The 20,020-nt window shown below is 35.5% G+C and overlaps 1 protein-coding gene across 2 annotated transcripts in view; it reads left to right on the forward strand.

Annotated features, from left to right (window-relative positions):
* The window catches only part of PDE4B (phosphodiesterase 4B), a 585,958-nt gene that overhangs the window by 189,077 nt on the left and 376,861 nt on the right, over nucleotides 1–20,020 (forward strand). The window contains exon 1 of one of the 2 annotated variants that reach the window (XM_003265195.4): nucleotides 11,702–12,417. The exons of the other annotated variant lie outside the window; for it this stretch is intronic. Within the exon in view, the coding sequence (XP_003265243.1) occupies nucleotides 12,182–12,417 (236 nt within the window). The 5' untranslated portion in view covers nucleotides 11,702–12,181. Of the gene's footprint in view, nucleotides 1–11,701; nucleotides 12,418–20,020 lie in introns of those variants that run through there. 2 annotated transcript variants of the gene reach the window in all.

Raw genomic sequence — 20,020 nt, forward strand, 5'->3', positions numbered from 1 at the left:
ATGCTAGACACAGATAGAAAGGAAGACTTCAAAAATTCCTACATGTTACTTTGGTGATTGGTGTGAAGGGGTACTTTATAGTATCTTCTAAGAGCACAGTTACTTTCAGAAAAATGAGAAAAATTTAAAAAGATTAAAAAGCACAGTATCATTAGAATTGGTCTCTTGCCTCCAAATTTTCTAAATTACCAAAAATAAAATAAATTTATTGGCTATAGATAATATAGCACAAATTGGATAATTTTAAATCTCAGACATGTAAAATCAGTACAGATTTCACATCAAAACACTATTTGTAGGAATAGTAGCCATGAGAATTAAGTATCTGACCTGGGAGGCCCCAAAATATCAATCTCAGGTGTGTCCATTAGAAGGTAAAAAATCTGGACATAGAATCCTGAGATGATATTTCTATCTATAATACTTAAGGTAAAGAAAAGGAGGTACATAAGAAACGTTTCTAGATTTTAACACATGAGAGACAAATTCTTTTTGACATGAAAGACAAATAAATTTTGAGTTGCAAATGAGTGAACATGCCAAGGTACATTAAATTAATATACTTTCTTCCAAAACTGGCCTAAGATTGATAAAAGTGCATTCAGGCAAAATTATTTTTTAAAACTACTCATTAATAAAAGTTTGCTAATTTTTGTTGCTTATTCAAATTGCTTTGTGTTGTCCTGAAATATGAAATTATGGAGAGACAATTCTAGTTTCAGGATACAACTTAATTGGAGTTAATAGGTTTTTAATATAGTGTGTTGTATTTATGTATGTATAAATATGGCATATTCATGTTTCTTTTTTTTTTTTTTGCAATAAAGTATAGTGGATTGAAGCCTAAATTTTGAAGTCAGATGTCTTTGGGTTCCACTGCTTACCAACTGGTTGACCTTGGGTAATTCATCTAATGTTTCTGTAATTCAGTTTCTTTATCCGTAAAGTGTCGATTATATATTTCAAAGGGGGTATTATAAGATTAAATGTGATAATAATGTATATAAAATTAACTAGTACATAGCAAACTCTCAATAAATAATGGTTATTATATCTTAGTTCCCAGTGGTTCTCTCTTTCTCTTTCTGCATTCTCCCCGAGAAAGGGCTGGAACTGATTCTTTTCTCATAGCCCTTAGAAAGAACTAACTCAGCTGATGCCTTCATTTTTGGACATCTAGCTCCAAGAACTGTGAGACAATAAAGTTCTGTTGATTAAGCCACCCAGACTGTGGTATTACCAGGAAGTACTAAGGTAGTGCTGTAAAAATACTTTAAAATATGGAAGTGGCTTTGGAATTTGGTTGGCAGAGACTGGAAGAGATTTGAGGTGCTTGGTAGGAAAGGTCTAGATTGCCTCCAGGAGACTATTGTTAGACTTATGAATGTTAAAGATGTTTCTGATGAAGTTTCAGACAGAAATAAGGAACATCTTCTTGGAAACTGGAGGAACAGTGATCCTTATTACAAAATAGAAAAGAACGTGGCCTACTTGTGTTCTAGTTTCTTTGTGAAAAATAGAACTTATAGGTGATTAACTTGGATATTTAGCTGAGGAGATTTCTAAGCAAAGGGTTGCAAGCACATCCTAGTTTCTCCTTACTGTTTATAGTAAACTGTGAAGGGAGAGACTACATTGAAGAAGGAGTTGTTAAGCAAAAAGTAACCAGAATGTGACGACTGGAAAAATTCTCAGCCTATCTACATTGCAAGAAATGAGAAAACGTGTTCTGGAGAGAGCATCAAAAGTGTGACTGGACAACCATTTGCTACTTAGAGAAGCATGTGACTCATTAATCCAATCAACCATCTCAGCAAAAGACAGGAATAGATACGTGATCATCCAGGAAAGATCTGTGAAAGACCCTCTTGTCTGGTGGCTTGGAACCCTGTGAATTGCACAGGAGGCCAACAAGATTTTTGAGAGCTTTGTATCAGCAGAAACACTACAAACTCTGACTAAAGGTGACAGAACTGGGATGAAGTGAAGGAAAATGGTCAGACTTCTGGGATTCTACAGGCAGGAAATGGGTTGATTGAACTATCTGGCTGGTTGGTAATGCAGATAACTTTTAAGAAAAGAGGAGAATGATCCAGAAGGTAGTTTAGAGGCCAGCAGAGCTGCTTCTGTCATCATTGGTCCAGAGAGCACAAGCCTGGCAACAATGGGGCCATCTCCTCATTGATTCCAGAAAAATAGGACCACCTCCTTGGTTTCAGAGGGCAGGTCTGGCCACTAATGCTCAGGTCCTAGAAACCTGGTGCCACCACATTCATGGGCCCAAAGGACAGAACACTGAGCCAAAGAGGATTATTCTCAAGCCTCAACATCTAATGGAATTTTTCCTGCTAGGTTTTGGACTTATGATCTATTTCTTCCTTTTGGAATAGGAATGTTTGTCCTGTGCCTGTCCCACCATTGTATTTTCAGATGAGATAACTCATTGTCTGGATTTATAGATTTCCAGATGGAGAAGAACTTTGCCGCAGGATGAATCATACTTCAAGTTTCACCCATAATCGATTTGGATGATTTAAATGAGATTTGAGGCTCAGAGTTGATGCTGGAACAATTAAGACTTTTGGAGGTGTTGTGATGGGGTGAATGTATTTTGCATATGACAGACAACGACATGAATTTTCGGGGTCAGAGGATGGACGTTTATGGGTTTGTGTCCTCCCCAAATCATATGTTGAAATTCTAACCCCCAGTACCTCAGAAAGTGACCTATTTTGGAGAAAAGATCTTTACAGAGATTATAAAGTTAAAATAAGGTCATTAAGGTGGGTCCTAAGCCAATATGACTGATATCTTTATTAAAAAGGGTAATTGTGACATTGAGACAGCATAAAGGGAAAGCCATGTGAAGAGGCATAGGGAGAAGGCAGCCATCTATAAGCCACGGAGAAAGGCCTGCAACAGATTCTTCCCTCACTCAGAGGAGCTGATTCTGCTGACACCTTGATTTTGGAAGTCTAGCTTCCAGAACAGTAAGACAATACATTTCTGTTATTTAAACCACACACTCATTTGTACTTTGTTATGGAAGCCCTAATAACATAATATACTATTGTGTATGTCAGAGGTTCAGACTGTATTATCAAAAAGGGTCTAATCTATATTGTATAAGAATAGTTGAACGAGTATAGTTATTTAGGATGGAAAAGTACTAAAGAAAATATCTTTGCAGGGCTATATATGACCCAGGAATCCTACTCTTGGGTATTTTCCATAGAGGAATGACAGCTTATATTCACACAAAAACCTGTACACGGATGTTTACAGAAGGTCTATTTATAATTGAGCTCAAAACTAGAAACAGTCCAATTGTCCTTCAGTGGGCAAATGAGTAAACAAACTGGTAGAGACTTACAATGGAATGCTATTTGGCAATAAAAAATTAATGAACCATTAATAAATGTAACATCTTGGCTAAACTTCAAAGACATTGTGCTGAGTAAAAACTTGATCTCAGCAGGTTAAACACTATATGATTCCATTTATATGATATGATTGAAAAGACAAATCAGTGATGGAGAACAGATCACAGGTTGCCAGGGATGTGTGGTGGCAGGAAGGATGTGACTATAAAGGTGTAGCAGAAAAAGTTTTCTGAGGGTGACAGAACTATTCTATATCCTGAACATGTCGGTAATTGCAAGAATATCTATGTGTGCCAACTTTCATAGAACACTATGCCAAAAAAGGTGAATTTTATTTCGTGATAAATTAAAAAGTAAAACAAAAGAGACAAAAATAGTAACCAGGGAAGCTTTCAAAAAATATATGTTCTTGTTCAAGACCAGCATGGCCAACATGGCGAAACCCCATCTCTAATAAAAATACAAAAATTAGCCAGGAGTGGTGGTGGGCACATGTAGTCCCAGCTATTCAGAAGGCTGAGGCAGGATAATTGCTTAAACCTGAGAGATGGAGGTTGCAGTGAGCCGAGATGGTGCCACTGCACTTCCAGCCTAGGCGACAGTGTGAGATTCCATCTCAAAAAAAAAAAAATATATATATATATTATATATATTACCTTTAAAAGTCTTTGCTAAAACTTTCAGCATGCTTACATACGGAATGTCTCAAGCCTTTGATTTTACATATGTAATATTGCAGTGTTTTGATAATATGAAATATTATATTGAAGTAAATTTGAGTAACTCTAAATTTAATTTTAAATTTAAATTTAAATTATAGGACTTTATAGCAAGTCTTGACAAATAAAATTCTATTTTCTTCATTATAAACTAATAAGCCATCATCATTAATGTTACTGAAATTTTTAAAAATTCTAATATGAACAGATTTAAAATAAACAGACTATGTAGTGAATAAACAAATCTTGAAATTAAGTCAGCTGATCTTGATCTAACCTACTATTTTGGAAGAATTTTCTACATTGATATGTATTATGTACCCATATAAGGCTCATAGTAGTAAAATATTAATTTAGGAAAATATTGTCTCTGTGAAATAGCTTGCAAATGTCCACTTAAACACATAATGGATCTCTGCATATTGTTCTTTTTTTAAGAGCAGTGGAGTGGATTTGGTTTAATATTAATGTGTGCTATACTCTATGATCTCTGTAGTATCACAGTTAACTGGACTTACGTAGGCAATTATTTACATTTAAAATTTTACAGTGTAGATTATTACTATGTTTTTTTTGTTATCTATTTCAGACAAGACTACTGACAAAGTAGGAAATAATAAACAGATAAAAGCTTATTTTAGAGAAAGAGGTTTTCCCAAATATAACTTTGTTTCCAACAGCTATGTCCGTAATATTTTATTCATTTGAAATCACCCTTTTAGACAATTTGCTGACAGGTTAATATTATCTTTGGGAACTGGAGTACCCTCTTTTAGTGTGGTTTTTACAACATCTACCATGGGAACAGCTTCCCCTTGCATTTAGGTATCTGACTCAGCCTTGCTAATATATCTTGATTTAATGATGACCTAGGGAAGAAAGAGAGGAACTCCCTTAGTATTTTTATTCTATGTAATCTGCCTTCTCAGAATGTGCCTTGTGAAAGAAGCACCTAATTACTCTGCCAAAACCAGAAAGCACTGTGAGGAGAAAGCCTGGCAAGTTTCTCCTACCAGTCTGCCACCTAATGAATAGACATTGCAACACACTGGTATTCTGCTTTTGCACTGAGGCAGGAATGTGAATAATAATAATTATTATTATTAAAAGAACAAAGAAATGTTAGCTGAAATGGTAAACATAGATAAACTGCTGTGATTTAAGAAGTTTCCATTTGGAATCCTCTGTAAGCTCAAGTATAAAAAGGATATTGGCTGTAATCGCTTTCAAGAGAGTAAGAAAAATGCAGGGCTAATAGCAGGGCATGATTTGAGGTGCCAAATTTATTTTTCTTTCATATATTTAGCTGCTAAATATTAATCAGTCAGAATACACAATGTCAGCCTCTGAAGATACAAAGGTGAATACGATAGTTTATGTCCTTGGAGAGCTCACAGATTAGGCCAGGAGAAAAATGAAAAAAAGTACCATAACATACCACAAAACATTCTGAGGGAGACAGCCAATGCTGGTGGAGTACAGATGGATGAAACAGCTGACTCTTCTTATGGAAGTTGAGAAAAAATTTACTGAAGAGTTTTCCTTTGAATTTAGACTTAATGGATGAGACATGACATGCTTGACAAAGATGATAGAGAAATAACACTTCAGACAGTGAAAACTGCATAAAATAATAAATATACAACATTTTGAAAATGCTACTGCTTAATGCCAATATAGCTCTTACTCTAATTTGAGAAAAATAGCTTATTCCATTTTGCTTGATCCCTCCTCGTTTGTCTTATTCTGCACCAAGGCGATCAGTTATTTATTCATTCAATGAATATTTGTTTAAATACCTACTATGTAGCAAACAGTATTTGGGGAGCTGAGATTACAGGATTGAACAAACAAAGTTCTGTTCCTTATGAAACTTAAATTCCAGGAGGAGTAAACAGATGATAACAAAGTCGTTAAGTAATATCGACTAGATAAACAAGTAATTAATATTATATGCTGACAAGTACTATGGAGAAAAATGAAGCAGAATAGGGGAGGTCAGTAGGTTTAAACAGGGTGATTATGGGGGACTTCATGAAGCAAGCCATATTTGGGCAAATGCTGAAGGAGATGAGGAAACAAACCATGCTGGGAAATACACTGGGAAAAAGGATACACTGGGAAAAAGGAAACTTGAACAACATTTTCTGTGAACAAAAAGGAGGCCAGTGTGGCTGAAGAAGAACTAAGGGGAGAGTTGAAGAAGATGAACTAAGAGAGGTACTGCAGTTGGAGATGGGGGAACCTCATGTAGGGACCTCAAGGCCACTGTGTAGACTTTGCTTTTACTCTAGGTGATGAGGTGTCACTGGAGGGCTTTGAGCGGGCAATTCTTTCTTGAATGGGACCATCTCTAAGAAACATGAAACCATGCTCAGGCATCTAGGATACAAGCCTCCCGCCTAGGATTCAGGTGACTCTATCAGGTAGTATGGGCTAAAACTGATCTTTCTGAAGCAACATTTTACTAAAGATGAGTAATTAAATAGCATCATATGGATAAAAGTGAGGTATTCATATCATCTTATAAAGGTATCATGCTAGATAACTTCAGACTCAAGGATGTTAAGTATATGTGAAGATGAACTTCTGGCAATATGACTGGATCACGCTGGGAGCATGAAATCCCTCTTCTGTCCCATAAGGTATCCTCTGTTATAAAAACTTGGGTAGCATTGGTGAGGTATAATAAAATGGACACTATAGTTAGAGTGGAAAGACCTGGTTTTTTAGGATTGGATCAACTGTTTAAAAGCTATGCAATTTTATTTCTTGATTTTTTTTTTTTTTTTTTTTTTTTTGAGATGGAGTCTCACTGTTGTCTGCCTGGGCTGGAGTGCAATGGCACAATCTCTGCTCACCACAGCCTCCACCTCCTGGGTTCCAGCAATTCTCCTGCTTCAGCCTCCCAAGTAGCTGGGATTACAGGCATGTGCTGCCACGTCCAGCTAATTTTTGTATTTTTTAGTAGAGGCGGGGTTTCACCAGGTTGGCCAGGCTGGTCTTGAACTCCCGACCTCAGGTGATCTGCCTGCATTGGCCTCCCAAACTGCTGGAATTACAGGCGTGAGCCACCGTACCCGGTCTTGCATCTTGATATTCTTATCTGAAAATGGGTATAATAATTTACAAATAATGTACATTCAGTCTACAAATATTTATTGACTGTCTACTCTGCGCCATAGTCTATCCCAAATTCCAGAAATACAGTATTGAACAAGACTCAGCCCAGCTCGAAAGGATTTTATATTTCAAACGGGGAATTTCAGCAGTATTTGTCTGATATATTTATGAGGATCAAATAAAGTAATATATTAGAAATGCTTACTGCCATATATGGCACTCAGTAGGAATGCAGAAAAATGTAAGTTACATCTCTATAATGCTTTTAAAGAGTTGCCAGTTAATTTTCTAAGATAGCTAGATAACCATTTTTATTCAGTTGAATATTATCTTCTTTTCAATCATGTTAGAATAATTCTCTAGCTTCGTTTTTAAAAACAAAATAGAAAAATTGGGAGAAGTTGCAATTTGGGGGTTGCTGTAGTTATGTATAACAGTATATTTACTGTTATATACTGTTGTATAACAGCATACACTGCTGGAAGAGGTATGGTTGTTCATTGGTGCTCTGTTACCTTGTCTTTGACTGAAGGAAGGGATCTTGTATAGCTTTACTTGAATAGAGTCTAATGGTTGTGTGTTGTTTTAGTAAAAAGGAACCAGCTAGTGAAATAAATAAAGACAAGATCAATAATAATTCAATTTTATTAATATTGATAGTCTTAAATCTGTTCCTCTTTTAAAGATTTTTTTTAAAAGCTTCTGGATTGTCTTCTTTAAAAAAGCTTCTTAATTCATTGTCTTCTCAAATATCCAGCTTTGTATTTACAATAAGTGGGAACCATGTTATTTTGAGTGCCATGTTGTGCTAGGTATAATATTATTGTATACAAACTGCAGTTTTGTTCATTTAAAATACTTTTATAATAGTTGAAAAGTAGTTACTCGCAGAAAATTTATTCCAGGTCAACTTTTAAAGTTTGAAGGATACCGAATATAAAAAGAATGTAATTATTTTCATCCAAAATAATTGTATTACAAAGATGTTGAATTTTAAAAACATTTTAAACCAAAGCTATCATAATGTCACTATAAATTTATCATATTTTTGGCTATAATTAATTGACCTTTCTTTTCAATTCAATGAAAATCAAAATGTTTCCATTTTTTCCACAATATTTATAATAAGTAATGCATTATTTAGTTGTTATTGACTATATAACTCTATTCAAATCCTTTAATGATATTTTATTATGATAAATTATTGATTCTTATTGCTTTGACAAGATGTGAATACCAGAAATTTCATTATTTAAAACTGAGACAGGCTGGGCACAGTAATTACAGCTTGCGCCTGTAATCTCAGTACTTTGGGAGGCTGAGGCAGGCAGATTACTTGAGGCCAGGAGTTTGAGACCAGCCTGGCCAACATCGTGAAACCTGTCTCTACTAATACAAAAAATTAGCCAGGCATGGTGGCGGGCACCTGTAATCTCAGCTACTCCGGAGGTAGGATCACTTGAACCCGGAGGCAGAGGTTGCAGTGAGCCTAGACGGAGCCACTGCACTCCAGCCTGGGTGACACAGCGAGACACTGTCTAAAAAATAAAATAAAATAAAATGTAATTGAGTTATAAAAAATAAATAAACCTGAGACATACCTTTAATTGGAATTCTCAAATAATTCTCAAGTATCTGTACATTGATAAATTAATTGGGAATTACTCATTTCTCCTTTTGAGGTGCCAAGGGCTAAGGGTTATACATGAACAGGAAGGTTTTCATTTTATTCATTAGTTCCTTCCTAGGCACCTGACAGGGCAAATAGATTCTATTTGCTTTTTCTCCTGTTCTCCTGGCTGTCTCTCTCAAATAGTATACTTTGCTGAAATATAGCATAGGATTTGTTTTTACTGTGCTTATGTTTACTTTTTCTTAGATAGCATTGCCTATTTTCTACCTTATAGGCTCATCTTTGATTTCAATATTTGGCAAAGTGTCTCATTTTTTTTTTTTTGGCAGTTTGGCTCTAAAAACAAACTTTCCTGCACTTGCCTTAAACATTTTTTTTTTCAGAAATGAGTAATTCAGACTTTCAAAGAGTCTGATTATCTTTTAAGTTTTATATTTCAATTGGCTCTCTTTGGTATTCATATCTTTTTCTAGAGTAGGTAGAATTACAGACTTTACATATTTTTGTGAACATCACATCTTAGGATGATTCTCAAAATTTCTTTACTTGCGACCTTGGCTATCATAGTAGGTAAAGTGAAAAAAGTAATGTGGAATGCCACGTGATGGCACATAATTTGGCAATAATAATTGGAAAGTAATTTAATTGCACTATTGTAGTGCTTTAGGTAAGTTTATGTCAACATTTCTTTATCTAAACTCCAGTTCACATATAGCTATATCTGGGTTGTGAAATTTGCTGTAATATTTTTAGAAAGAAATTCCTAAAATGCTTACTATATTTTGGCAGTTTTGAAAAGTAAATATGAGGAGTATCTTTTGTAACTTCAAATTGCTGTTTTATTTTTTGCCAATACATCACTATGAATAATGGCAAAATCACATATTTTCATGTCCCGGTTTTAGATCATATTATTGCTGGAGAAAAGTCCCAGCTTTCTTTTCATAATTCAGCAAATAATAGGTAGCTTATAGCCATATTTTCTCCTGTGACATTACTAATAGTTTGTCTTCTCAAATAGGGCAGTTAAAATATCTTTAGATAGTAAAAAATGCATTAGCGCCTACTTGAACAAAATTACAATTTTGTAATTGAATTAAAGATCATTCCACTGGGAATCAAAAAACCTGGGTTTTAGTTTTAGCTCTAACATCGGCAGCTAATATGACTTTAGGTAAGTTGCTTAAATTCTCTATCTCTGTTACCTTGTGTTTGGAATGAGAAGCTGAACAAGGTGATTACTAGGATTCAGTGCAAGTCTAAAATTCTATGACTGTGCTTTTGTTCATAATATATTTTAGTTAATTATTGAAATGTTGTTCTGCTTTCCAGAGTAGTACCTGTAAACCAGTAATTTAAACCCTTCCTATTATGTTTGAACCACTTTCCCAAGGGCTGGTATGGGTCTTACTTGCTCCTACATGTAGGAGTTAGTCTGCTCTTATTTAGCCCTTTAGATATTTAGCACATTTTAGCCAGAATATCTGACACGGATGAATGTTATATATATTTTTTTGAAACAAAGACACACTCTGTCACCAAGGCTGGAGTGCAGTGGCATGATCTTGGCTCACTGCAACCTCCGCCTGCTTGGATCAAGTGATTCTCGTGCCTCATCCTCCTGAGTAGCTGGGATTACAGGTGTGTACCATCGAGCCCAGGTAATTTTTGTATTTTTTTAAGGAGAGACGAGGTTTCCCCATGTTGGCCAGACTAGTCTCAAACTCCTGGCCTCAACTGATCCACCTGCCTCGGCCTCCCAAAGTGTTGGGATTACAGGCATGAGCCACCGCGCTCAGCCCAAATGATTTTATAAGCGTAGAAGACTTCACATCTTAGTGGGAGAATTAAATGCCTCCCTTTTTCACTGAAGTCTTACCGAGATTCATTTCTTTTCTGTCACTCTTGCTGATCTTGCTGATGAGCCCTAGTTCTGCTTTGTCAAACTTATTTGAGATCAGGCTGGCCCTTGTGACAATCATTGCCGGTATAGACTTTTCATAACATCCAGAAACTTCAAGCACCACTATATTCTTTCTACTTCCGCATGTGCCTTTTAAAGTATGGAAGCTGTATTCCAATATATATCTACGTGTTAGGTTACAGTGATCTACTTTTGGACATGAGGCATTTTTTGGACTCCCCTGCCCATAAGTCTCACTTGCATTCTTTGTGAACAGAGTACACCCACTCTCAAATGTATATGCCCACACACAAGCATACAGTATCTTGTACACCTACCCGCACACACACAAACACATGCATAGTGCTTGACTTTGGACTCTGCACTTTAACTAAGAGTATCCATTTTTCCTGGTTGTTACCTTCATTCCAGTTTTGTGAGCTTTGCTGTCAAAGTGGCTGTGCATCTAACATAGAGTGGCTGCCGTTGGCAACCCACGAACAATGAGCTTAAACAGAAGAAAGAGGGTAATGTTTATTGTAGTAAAGATTGGGCATTAAATTCCTTGGGGGAATGAACCAAATCCAATGTTTTCCTGTTCGCTGACATTTTTTATATTGATGCTGTTTTGGATCTTCTGGAGAAGGGAGGAAAAAAAAAACTTCAGCAAATCAGCTCTTTCATTCAAAAATGGAATTCAGAAGGCTATTTTAGCTAGCTTTTTTTTGACAATCCTGGATTTAATCAGTTTTTACTGTGATGAAGACAGTTAGCCTCACAAATTTTGTGGAAATCTAAAGCGATGAAGGGTGTTGTTAAGGGGGAAACAGAGTGCAATTGTTTAAATAATCCTGGGCCAATAGCATTTGGTAGGTGGAGTTACTGTTGTGTGCATTACAGAGCAAGATAATTCTGAATGAAGACTTTAAACATTACACATGCTGGACGGATTCTGGGTCTGCTCTTTGTGCAAACAAAACAAGTGACTAGGTTTTGCTTACTATCCATTAGTGAATGCAGCTTGTTTGATAAGATTTTTTTAAAAAAAATGCATGTAAAGGATTTATCAAAAGCCCTTATGAATATTTCATGAGTTGATATATTCAGCTGAATGAATTCAGTGAGTGTCAGTGTGTAGCTTGCAGACAAACCTCATCCACAAGGAGGCTACTGACATTGGAAGCACTTTGGCGCATTTTCAGAGGCAAAGCCAGCCTGATAAAGCTCCTTGTGACAGCCTGACTTGCTATTCTTCGAGTGTGCTGCTCTTGCTCGAAGACGCTCATATATTGGAGTCACAGCTTCGTAAATTAAACTGGAAATAGTTTGCAGACTTATCAGTCTTCTAACCTGCAGCAGTGTCTCTGCTATGTTTGAGATTTTTGTTTTGGATGGTGAAAGCTAGCACTCCTTACAAGACATGACAGCAAAAGATTCTTCAAAGGAACTTACTGCTTCTGAACCTGAGGTTTGCATAAAGACTTTCAAGGAGCAAATGCATTTAGAACTTGAGCTTCCGAGATTACCAGGAAACAGACCTACATCTCCTAAAATTTCTCCACGCAGTTCACCAAGGAACTCACCATGCTTTTTCAGAAAGTTGCTGGTGAATAAAAGCATTCGGCAGCGTCGTCGCTTCACTGTGGCTCATACGTGGTAAGATAAGACTTGGAGGTATCTACAGTGCTTTTCAGATTCTCGCATTAGCACCAGTGATCTAGCAGTGTAGAAAATGGAACATTTGAGTTTTGTTCCTAAAACATACCACAAGTGTGAAATGAATGGAGACCAGGTCAGATGAAGAATACATAAATGCACTGTGCTAACTTGTCATTGTGCTACTAGCTTTTTCCAGATAAAATATGCTTTTAACTGTAGAGTCTTTAAAATTACTGCTTATCAGACTACATAGCTATTCTAGGTAAGTCGAGTAATAAATGAATTTTTAAAGTCAGTTTTTTGTTTCATATTTGTTGAGGTGGTAGGTGACTTTTTTGTTTTGTGATTGTTAGTGATTTTAAAAAAATAATTTTGGGACATGAATAAGTGTTTTAATCTTAGTTCTAACTTATTTTTAAGATAATGTATAAAGTCTAACTTAATGTATTGTACCACCGTGTTTATAGCGTATAAACCAGTGAGTTTTTGATTTATTGACTTATCTTTACACTACTTAAGGAAAGGGAAAACTAAGTTCCCACTTCTGAAATTGCATGGTCAGTTACTTTAATTTATGACTCCAAAATGCTGTTATCTTTAAGAGCTTCTTTTTTTTAAAAAAAAATGGACCTTAAAATTTATAGCTATTTTTGAAATACTCAGCAAATAAATTCAAGAACCCTCTGTAAAACTTGCACTGAGCCTGCCACCTTTAATATACATGTTTACGAGGTATGTAAATATAGTAGGGTAACGTTCTTAAACAGTATAATGATGAAATGTAAGGAAAAAACATGATGAAATTAAATCACTTTTACTGTAAAAGCCAGGTCACTTTAGATTTTTCTGGAGGATATATTTTCTTTCAGATCAAGGTACCTTTAAAAATTGAGTAGCTGTACCTTAGTTTTTTCTAGCAGGGACCATAGCAATAAAGGGAGCATGTACATTTTAAAGGCAATTCTAACACAGTGATTTTGTGACTACATGCTGGAGTGCCAATCAACATTATAAACTGAGGAGATCTGATTTTTAAAAATTAATATTCACTTGAATTATTTCTACTTATCTAAAATGTTTGTCTGCTTAATCTACTGTATAGTGCATTGGCAAATTAAAGTTATGCCTAGAAAGATATAGCTTGCCTTTGATAGATACCACATGTTTAGCCAACACATACTTTGCCTGGCATATATGATGTGCTTATTCTTGCTTTCTGACAATGGACTGTTCATATAATGGCTTTATTGCAGAATTTCTTTGGTCATCTTCTTGATGTATTAAATCATGTTGTTTAATTGTAATCTCTTATTTGCAGAATACACGTGGTTAGTCTTTCAAAGCCTACCAATGATGGTAACATTCGTATAAAGGGAAGGTTTATGTATAAGGATGTACTGACTTGAAGAAGTCTTCTCTTTTGTGCTTTATCCCACCCCTAACATGTATGTATTTTCTTATAGTTTGCTGAGTAGTATAACTGAATAGGGAAGATATATAAATATATGCTTAATTAGTTATGAAAATAATATATACAGAAAATACACAATTAATAGATGCACATTTTTTCTTGAGTTAATATTAAATCACTATTTTAACCAAAAGGATATTTAATTTTAGATAGCTAATTTTTAGATAGTGATGTCTTCTTAAACCCTTGGTAATATTTTTCTTAATGTAGAGTTTTGGTTCTGAACACAATAGTGTGACCTTTTTCTTATAATAGATTTTTGATGTGCTAAGAACATAGAGCTATAAATACTGGAGTTTTTTACTTTTCCAAAGAACCTCAATTTTAAAATGATTAAAGAGCTAGTTTTACTCATGCATTATACAAATTTTCTGGCAGCAAAAGGAACAATTAAATGGTATCTGAAGTTACCTACGCTAATAAGATGATATTCTTTTAGTTGAATTAAAACAAAATTTTACAATTGCCAAAAAAGAAAACATAGGACTTTGATATAATGCTCTATAATATAGATTAAAATAATTCATTAATCATTAAACTTGTAAAATTAGTTATGACTATGATTCATTTTCACCCTTTTTTCTTTCAACTCACACATTCCCCTTCTGATGTTTCTTAGTAGAACTGTTTCACAGTTTGTTTTCAGCTCATGATTAAGTCTTTATTTATATTTATTTCTATTGTTTTATCTGAATACATGCGTAACATTTTTCAAATTTATTTTCATACAACATGCAATGCAAATCTCTTTCTAGAAAATAGACATATATCTTACATATTTTTATGACTTTTTCAAATCTTAAAAATTTTGCCTTTCCCGGGGAACCCCAATAAAGGCCCTAGCCTAATGCTTCATGCTTTCCCCTTGCTTCGCTTTTTTGTCTCTTGAGCACCCTAATGTCTTTCCAATGAATATACGTGGCTCTGTATGGTCTGCTCTACCTCCTGTCTCTAAGACTTGTGAGAATAATAAACTTTTCTTTCTTGAGTTTCCAAAAAATTTCATGTGCTTTTTTACATTAGATGAAATGGTTACATGAGGAAAGAAGAGCATAAGTACTTTATTTTTGCCTCTTTGTCATAGTGAAATGTAACCAGCCTTTCACGATCAACGATTGGTATTTTTCCAAACCATGCACTTAAGTTAGAAATTCCAAGATATGCACTTAGAAGTCTCTAAAAACATGTTATTACTTTACAGTAGACAGTAGGCTTCTTTTAAAAAGATTGGATTGTTTTGATTCCAGCATTGAAATTAAAGTAATTTTCATGATGAAGCTAAACAATGCAGAGGATGCAGTTTATATGCAAACCCACTAAACAGTTTTTATTTGTAGATTTCATATTTCAGTCAGATGGATGTGTAGTTCTGGCTTTAAAAACCCAAATTATGAACTGTGGACTAATGGCAGAAGATTTAAGAAATATTTATGAAATTCTGACTCTGGGCTATTTAAAAATATCTGGGGAAATGTGGATATTCAATGTGTTATCACTAATCAGAGTATTTACAAAATCCTAAATCTGGAAGGAATTTGGATGATTATCTCATTGCTTCCTTTTACCCTTGGGCAGGACCACAATTACTCCATCTTTAACATATGGGAATCTGCCCTACTTTTAAGACTCTAGAGAAAATAATTTTAAAATCTCACTTAGTATACAATCTTACTACTTTATAGTCCAGGTACTAGAAAATTATTTGTTATGATTTATCTATATTATTTATATATTATATATAATCTTTTTCCCCTCAGTGGATATTATTAATAACCAAGATGCATAAGAGCCTGCATGAATCTGAAGATTATTATTAACTTGTGCCAGCGTTTTCTTTTTCATTCACTCAACATATGTAATTGAGCACTGCTGTGAGCAAGAAGAGAAAAAAAATCTGATTCAACCCACATGTATTCCAACACCTACTATATTTTAAGTTTTTTACTAGAATGTCTGCATATGTTATCTCATTTAAGTTTCATTTGGAATATAAGTATACTCCAAATTCATGATCCTTTCAATATTACCTGCTGCAGATATCAAAAGTATTTTGAATTGCTTTAGCATCTTATAGGTGTTTATACTCCATTAATCATTATTTTGACTCTGAATCACCGTCTCAAATTTCAAAATTTTTCTTTGAATTTTGAAACCCAAAAGTGGATACCACACTCTTTGCTAGATGATACGAGAAAATATAGATATGAAACATGTAATAAGTTGCAAAGTGTCAATGGAACCTTCAGAATTACTGAATTGGAAAATTACTGCCAGAGTTCTTAGGTCAGCATAGTATTTATCCCCAATCCCACATCAGGGATGACAACTTCTGAAGCACAGTGTTATGCTACTTGGCCTGTATGGCCTGCTTGTGCTTGCCTGATACTTGTCACACAGTGTCCAGCTTTTACAACCTTCCCTTCTTTGTTGATGTCCTAACTTCAGTCATCAGTTCTCTTTCATCATTAGCAACATGATGCTCTCTGAAGAAAGCTACTACAATGGTCTTGAATATATCCTGGGCCCACTGCACCTCCCTGACCCACCCCTGCCCCCCACCCTGCTGCATTGCTGCTCCTTTTTGGAGCTCTCTTCTTGTACTGGTGAGCACTACCCTCTATCTCTCTGTCCATGCTTGCACACATGAAACAATATTTTTGTAATTAGAAGTTAGTAGGAGGAAACAGGCTTGTATTCCTTTTTCTCGTTTAGTTTTACCTATATCTTGGAAATCTTTTCTCGTTTTAACAAAGGTTCATGAAGTCTTTACTTGTGTATCTAATATTTGAATACAAAAGTTTTAAAAGCCATAGTTAGTACTCTAAAGGGACTTATATTTGGCAAGACAACACTGGATTAAGTGGAGAATAGGAAAAAAAACAGTGAATATGGCATATGATTGACCTTAGAACTGCAGACATGCTTGCTGTATTATACAACTTAGTCCTAGTTTGTTAGCTAACTCTACTGAATCTGTGCTAGTAATATTGATCAATTGCCTTGAATTCTTTCCTGGTAATATTGGAAATTTTTTGAGAGATGTCTATCTTTACATATTTATTGATTCAACATTTGTTTGAACAAAACATTTGTTATGAGCCTACTATGCACCAGGCTCTGATCTGGGCTTAGGAGACACGAAATGAGGAAGAGCCCTTGTCTTCAAAGAACTCCTATACTAGCTGGAAGACAAACTTATGCAGTAATAATTAACCAATGGTGTGGGAATAATGCTACTGAAGCATGTTGTTCAACTTGTCATGAGGGCACAGAAGAAATAACTACCACTACAGAGTGAGTCGATGTTTTAAGGGAAGTTTAGAGAAGAGATGACATTTGTGTGGGGTTGTGACAAATGAATAGGAGTTTTCTAGGAGAAAAGTGGGCAGGAAAGGTATTTTTTGGCCAAGGGAGCAATAATTAGGAAATCCTGTTAACAAATAATAACAATAATAGCTGTAATATATTCAGCACTTATATAATGTGTTGGATATTAATTATAAATGTATTTACTCATTTAAGCATATAAAAACTCCATGAGTTATATACTATTATATTATTTTCATCTTATAGGAAAAGGAATAAAGGTCAGACAGGACAAGTAATTTGTTCAAGTTTACACAGAAAATAAACAGCTGAGTTGGGATTTGACTCTCAGCACGAGTGGAAGTACACATAGTTCACTGGGGTTTCAGCCTAAGGATGCAAGGTGGGAAAGCTAGGAAGTAAGACTGTGCTAGCAGATTGGAGCCATTTGCTAGGGCTTCCAATGTCATGAACAAGAGTTGGAATTTTAGCCCATCCATTCTCAGTGGCGAGCCACGACAGGTTATGAGAAGGGGATTGCCATATATTATTTTTATTTTGGAAAGGTACTTTGCAGGTCAGGTGGGGAATGGGTTAGAGGACAAGGAGCTTAAAGATAAATGGAAAAGGGACAACGTGCATTTGAGAGATAATGACTTCTACTTATTTTGTATATCCCGTAACATTGAAAACTACGCATATGACATGTTTTATGACTTAACAAATTATGGTTTATGGAAACTGAGAGGAAAGCATGTGAACTTGGTGTCTCTGCATTTATCACTTACACCATGATGCTGTAGATAGTACTAGCTGGTACAATACCCCCACATGCATCAAACAATCAGCAAAGGTGCATAGGAGGATGTGTGCATCTGAGGAAAACCCTATTAGCTCAGTCCTAATTTACTAGAGGTGCTTTGTATTTTACTTTAAGTGCAGACTCCTAGTGGGTTAAAAAAAAAGCAGGTATTATCTTAGTCCACAATCTGAATCAAATGGCAGTAGAAATCTATGCCTCATAGCCTGAGTCTGTTGCTTTAATCAGAGCAAGCATTTTATCAGTACATCTATAAATAGTGTTTTCCTGGCCTTTTAGTGTCCTCAAGTCTTCGATATATTGGATTTTTAAAATACTTGCTGTAAAAAGGGCTTTGCAAAGTAATGGTGACAACCCCCAGGACACATGCCGGAAGGTGGCCCAGCAAGCTTGCCAGCTGCCTTTCTGCTAAAGGCTAAACCCATTTTGCTAAATCCCACTTGCGTTCTCTTTCCATTCCTTTCTGTTATGTTATCTCTCAGTTTTTCTCCTTGGATGTTTATAGTGCTTCCTTCTCTAACATCACTGTCAATGCACTTGCAACATTATGCTAGAAACATTTAAGTGATTTCTTAGAAAAAAATCTCAAACACTTAGCATGGTTTTCAGGCCCTACATTATCTGGCCCCAGCCTGCTTCCAACCTCCTCTCCTGTTCTCCAGCCCTGTGAGCCTGCTTTCTGTTGTTCAGCAAACTAAGCCTGTATTCACTTCTGGCCTTTGCACTTGGTTTTCTTCTGCCTGGAAGAAAAGTATCTGGATGTTAACATGGTCTCCTCTTACGTCCATTCAGGATTCTACTATCTCTAGGTATCACTATCTGGAGAGGCCTTTGCTGACCTCCCTATCTAAAATAGCACCCTTTCGCCTTTTACTTCCTTGTCTTTTTGGTACTTATTATTACCTGAAAATACATTATAGACATGCTTATTTGTTATATTGTCTTATCCTTTCATCGTCTGCCATCCCTGCTAAATTGCATGAGGGCAGTGATTCTGTCTTGTTTTCAGTATCCTGAGAGCATACAAGAAAGGCAGTCATTTAACAAATACTTGTTGAAGAAAATAAAGAATGAATATGGTTTCTGTTTCCTGCTCTTTATTCTATGAGCATTTTTCCTGTAGCTTGATATGACGGAACCGGAAAGGAACCTTTGTTGATACTTACTCTACAAGCATTCTTCTCCATTCATCTCTCAATAGCTGTGCTCTCTTTCTGTCAGTAGAGCTACTGCAGCTTGCTTCCTATATTGTATTCTATGATATTGCAGATATAGATTTAATTATAATATCTCACTAGAGCCTAAGTGCTTTACATGGTAGCCTATTTAATTAAGTCACCATGTACAAATCATATTACCTAGTCTGTAGTGCTGTAAACTAAATATTTGTCTGTAGCACTGTACAATTATTTATTTGGTTATTCTTCATGCACCAAGTAGCACGGTTGGTGCACTAGCTCAGAAAAGCTCTACATATCTCTCACCAACTGCCTGAGGAGAAGTGTTGTATGGGGGAATCTATTTGTTATTTTGCCTTCAAAATGTTTACATAGTGTACATTAGAATGCTTAATTATATTTTTCCACTGATGCAACATTTACAATATTAACTCTAGCAGCAGCTACAGCAATTTGAGCTTTTAATAGGATTTCCCTAGGGAACTTGGAAGTAAGAAGTCTATGACTTGCAGAGTGAGGAGATTGCAAGTTAATAACCCTTGTACTCTAGAAAAGACATCACTGAGAGGGAAACTGTTCACTTGGTTCTGTCTCATTTTTTCTTTCCTGAACTAGGAGGTTGGGGACCTCTGTCCCTGGTAGTAATTTGTTTGACATAAATATGTTTGAATACCACTGTGTACTTTAGGTTGAAATGAAAAATAACTCAACTTCTCAGGTTGCTTCTTTCTGGAACTTAGGGAGAATGAGGATGACTGCTTCTCAAGACCTTTGTAAAAGGAATGCCTATGAGATGATGTGCTCCCTTGACAGACCCAGGCTTGT

The sequence above is a fragment of the Nomascus leucogenys genome, chromosome 5, assembly GCF_006542625.1.
Source record: "Nomascus leucogenys isolate Asia chromosome 5, Asia_NLE_v1, whole genome shotgun sequence".
Classification (NCBI taxonomy): domain Eukaryota; kingdom Metazoa; phylum Chordata; class Mammalia; order Primates; family Hylobatidae; genus Nomascus; species Nomascus leucogenys.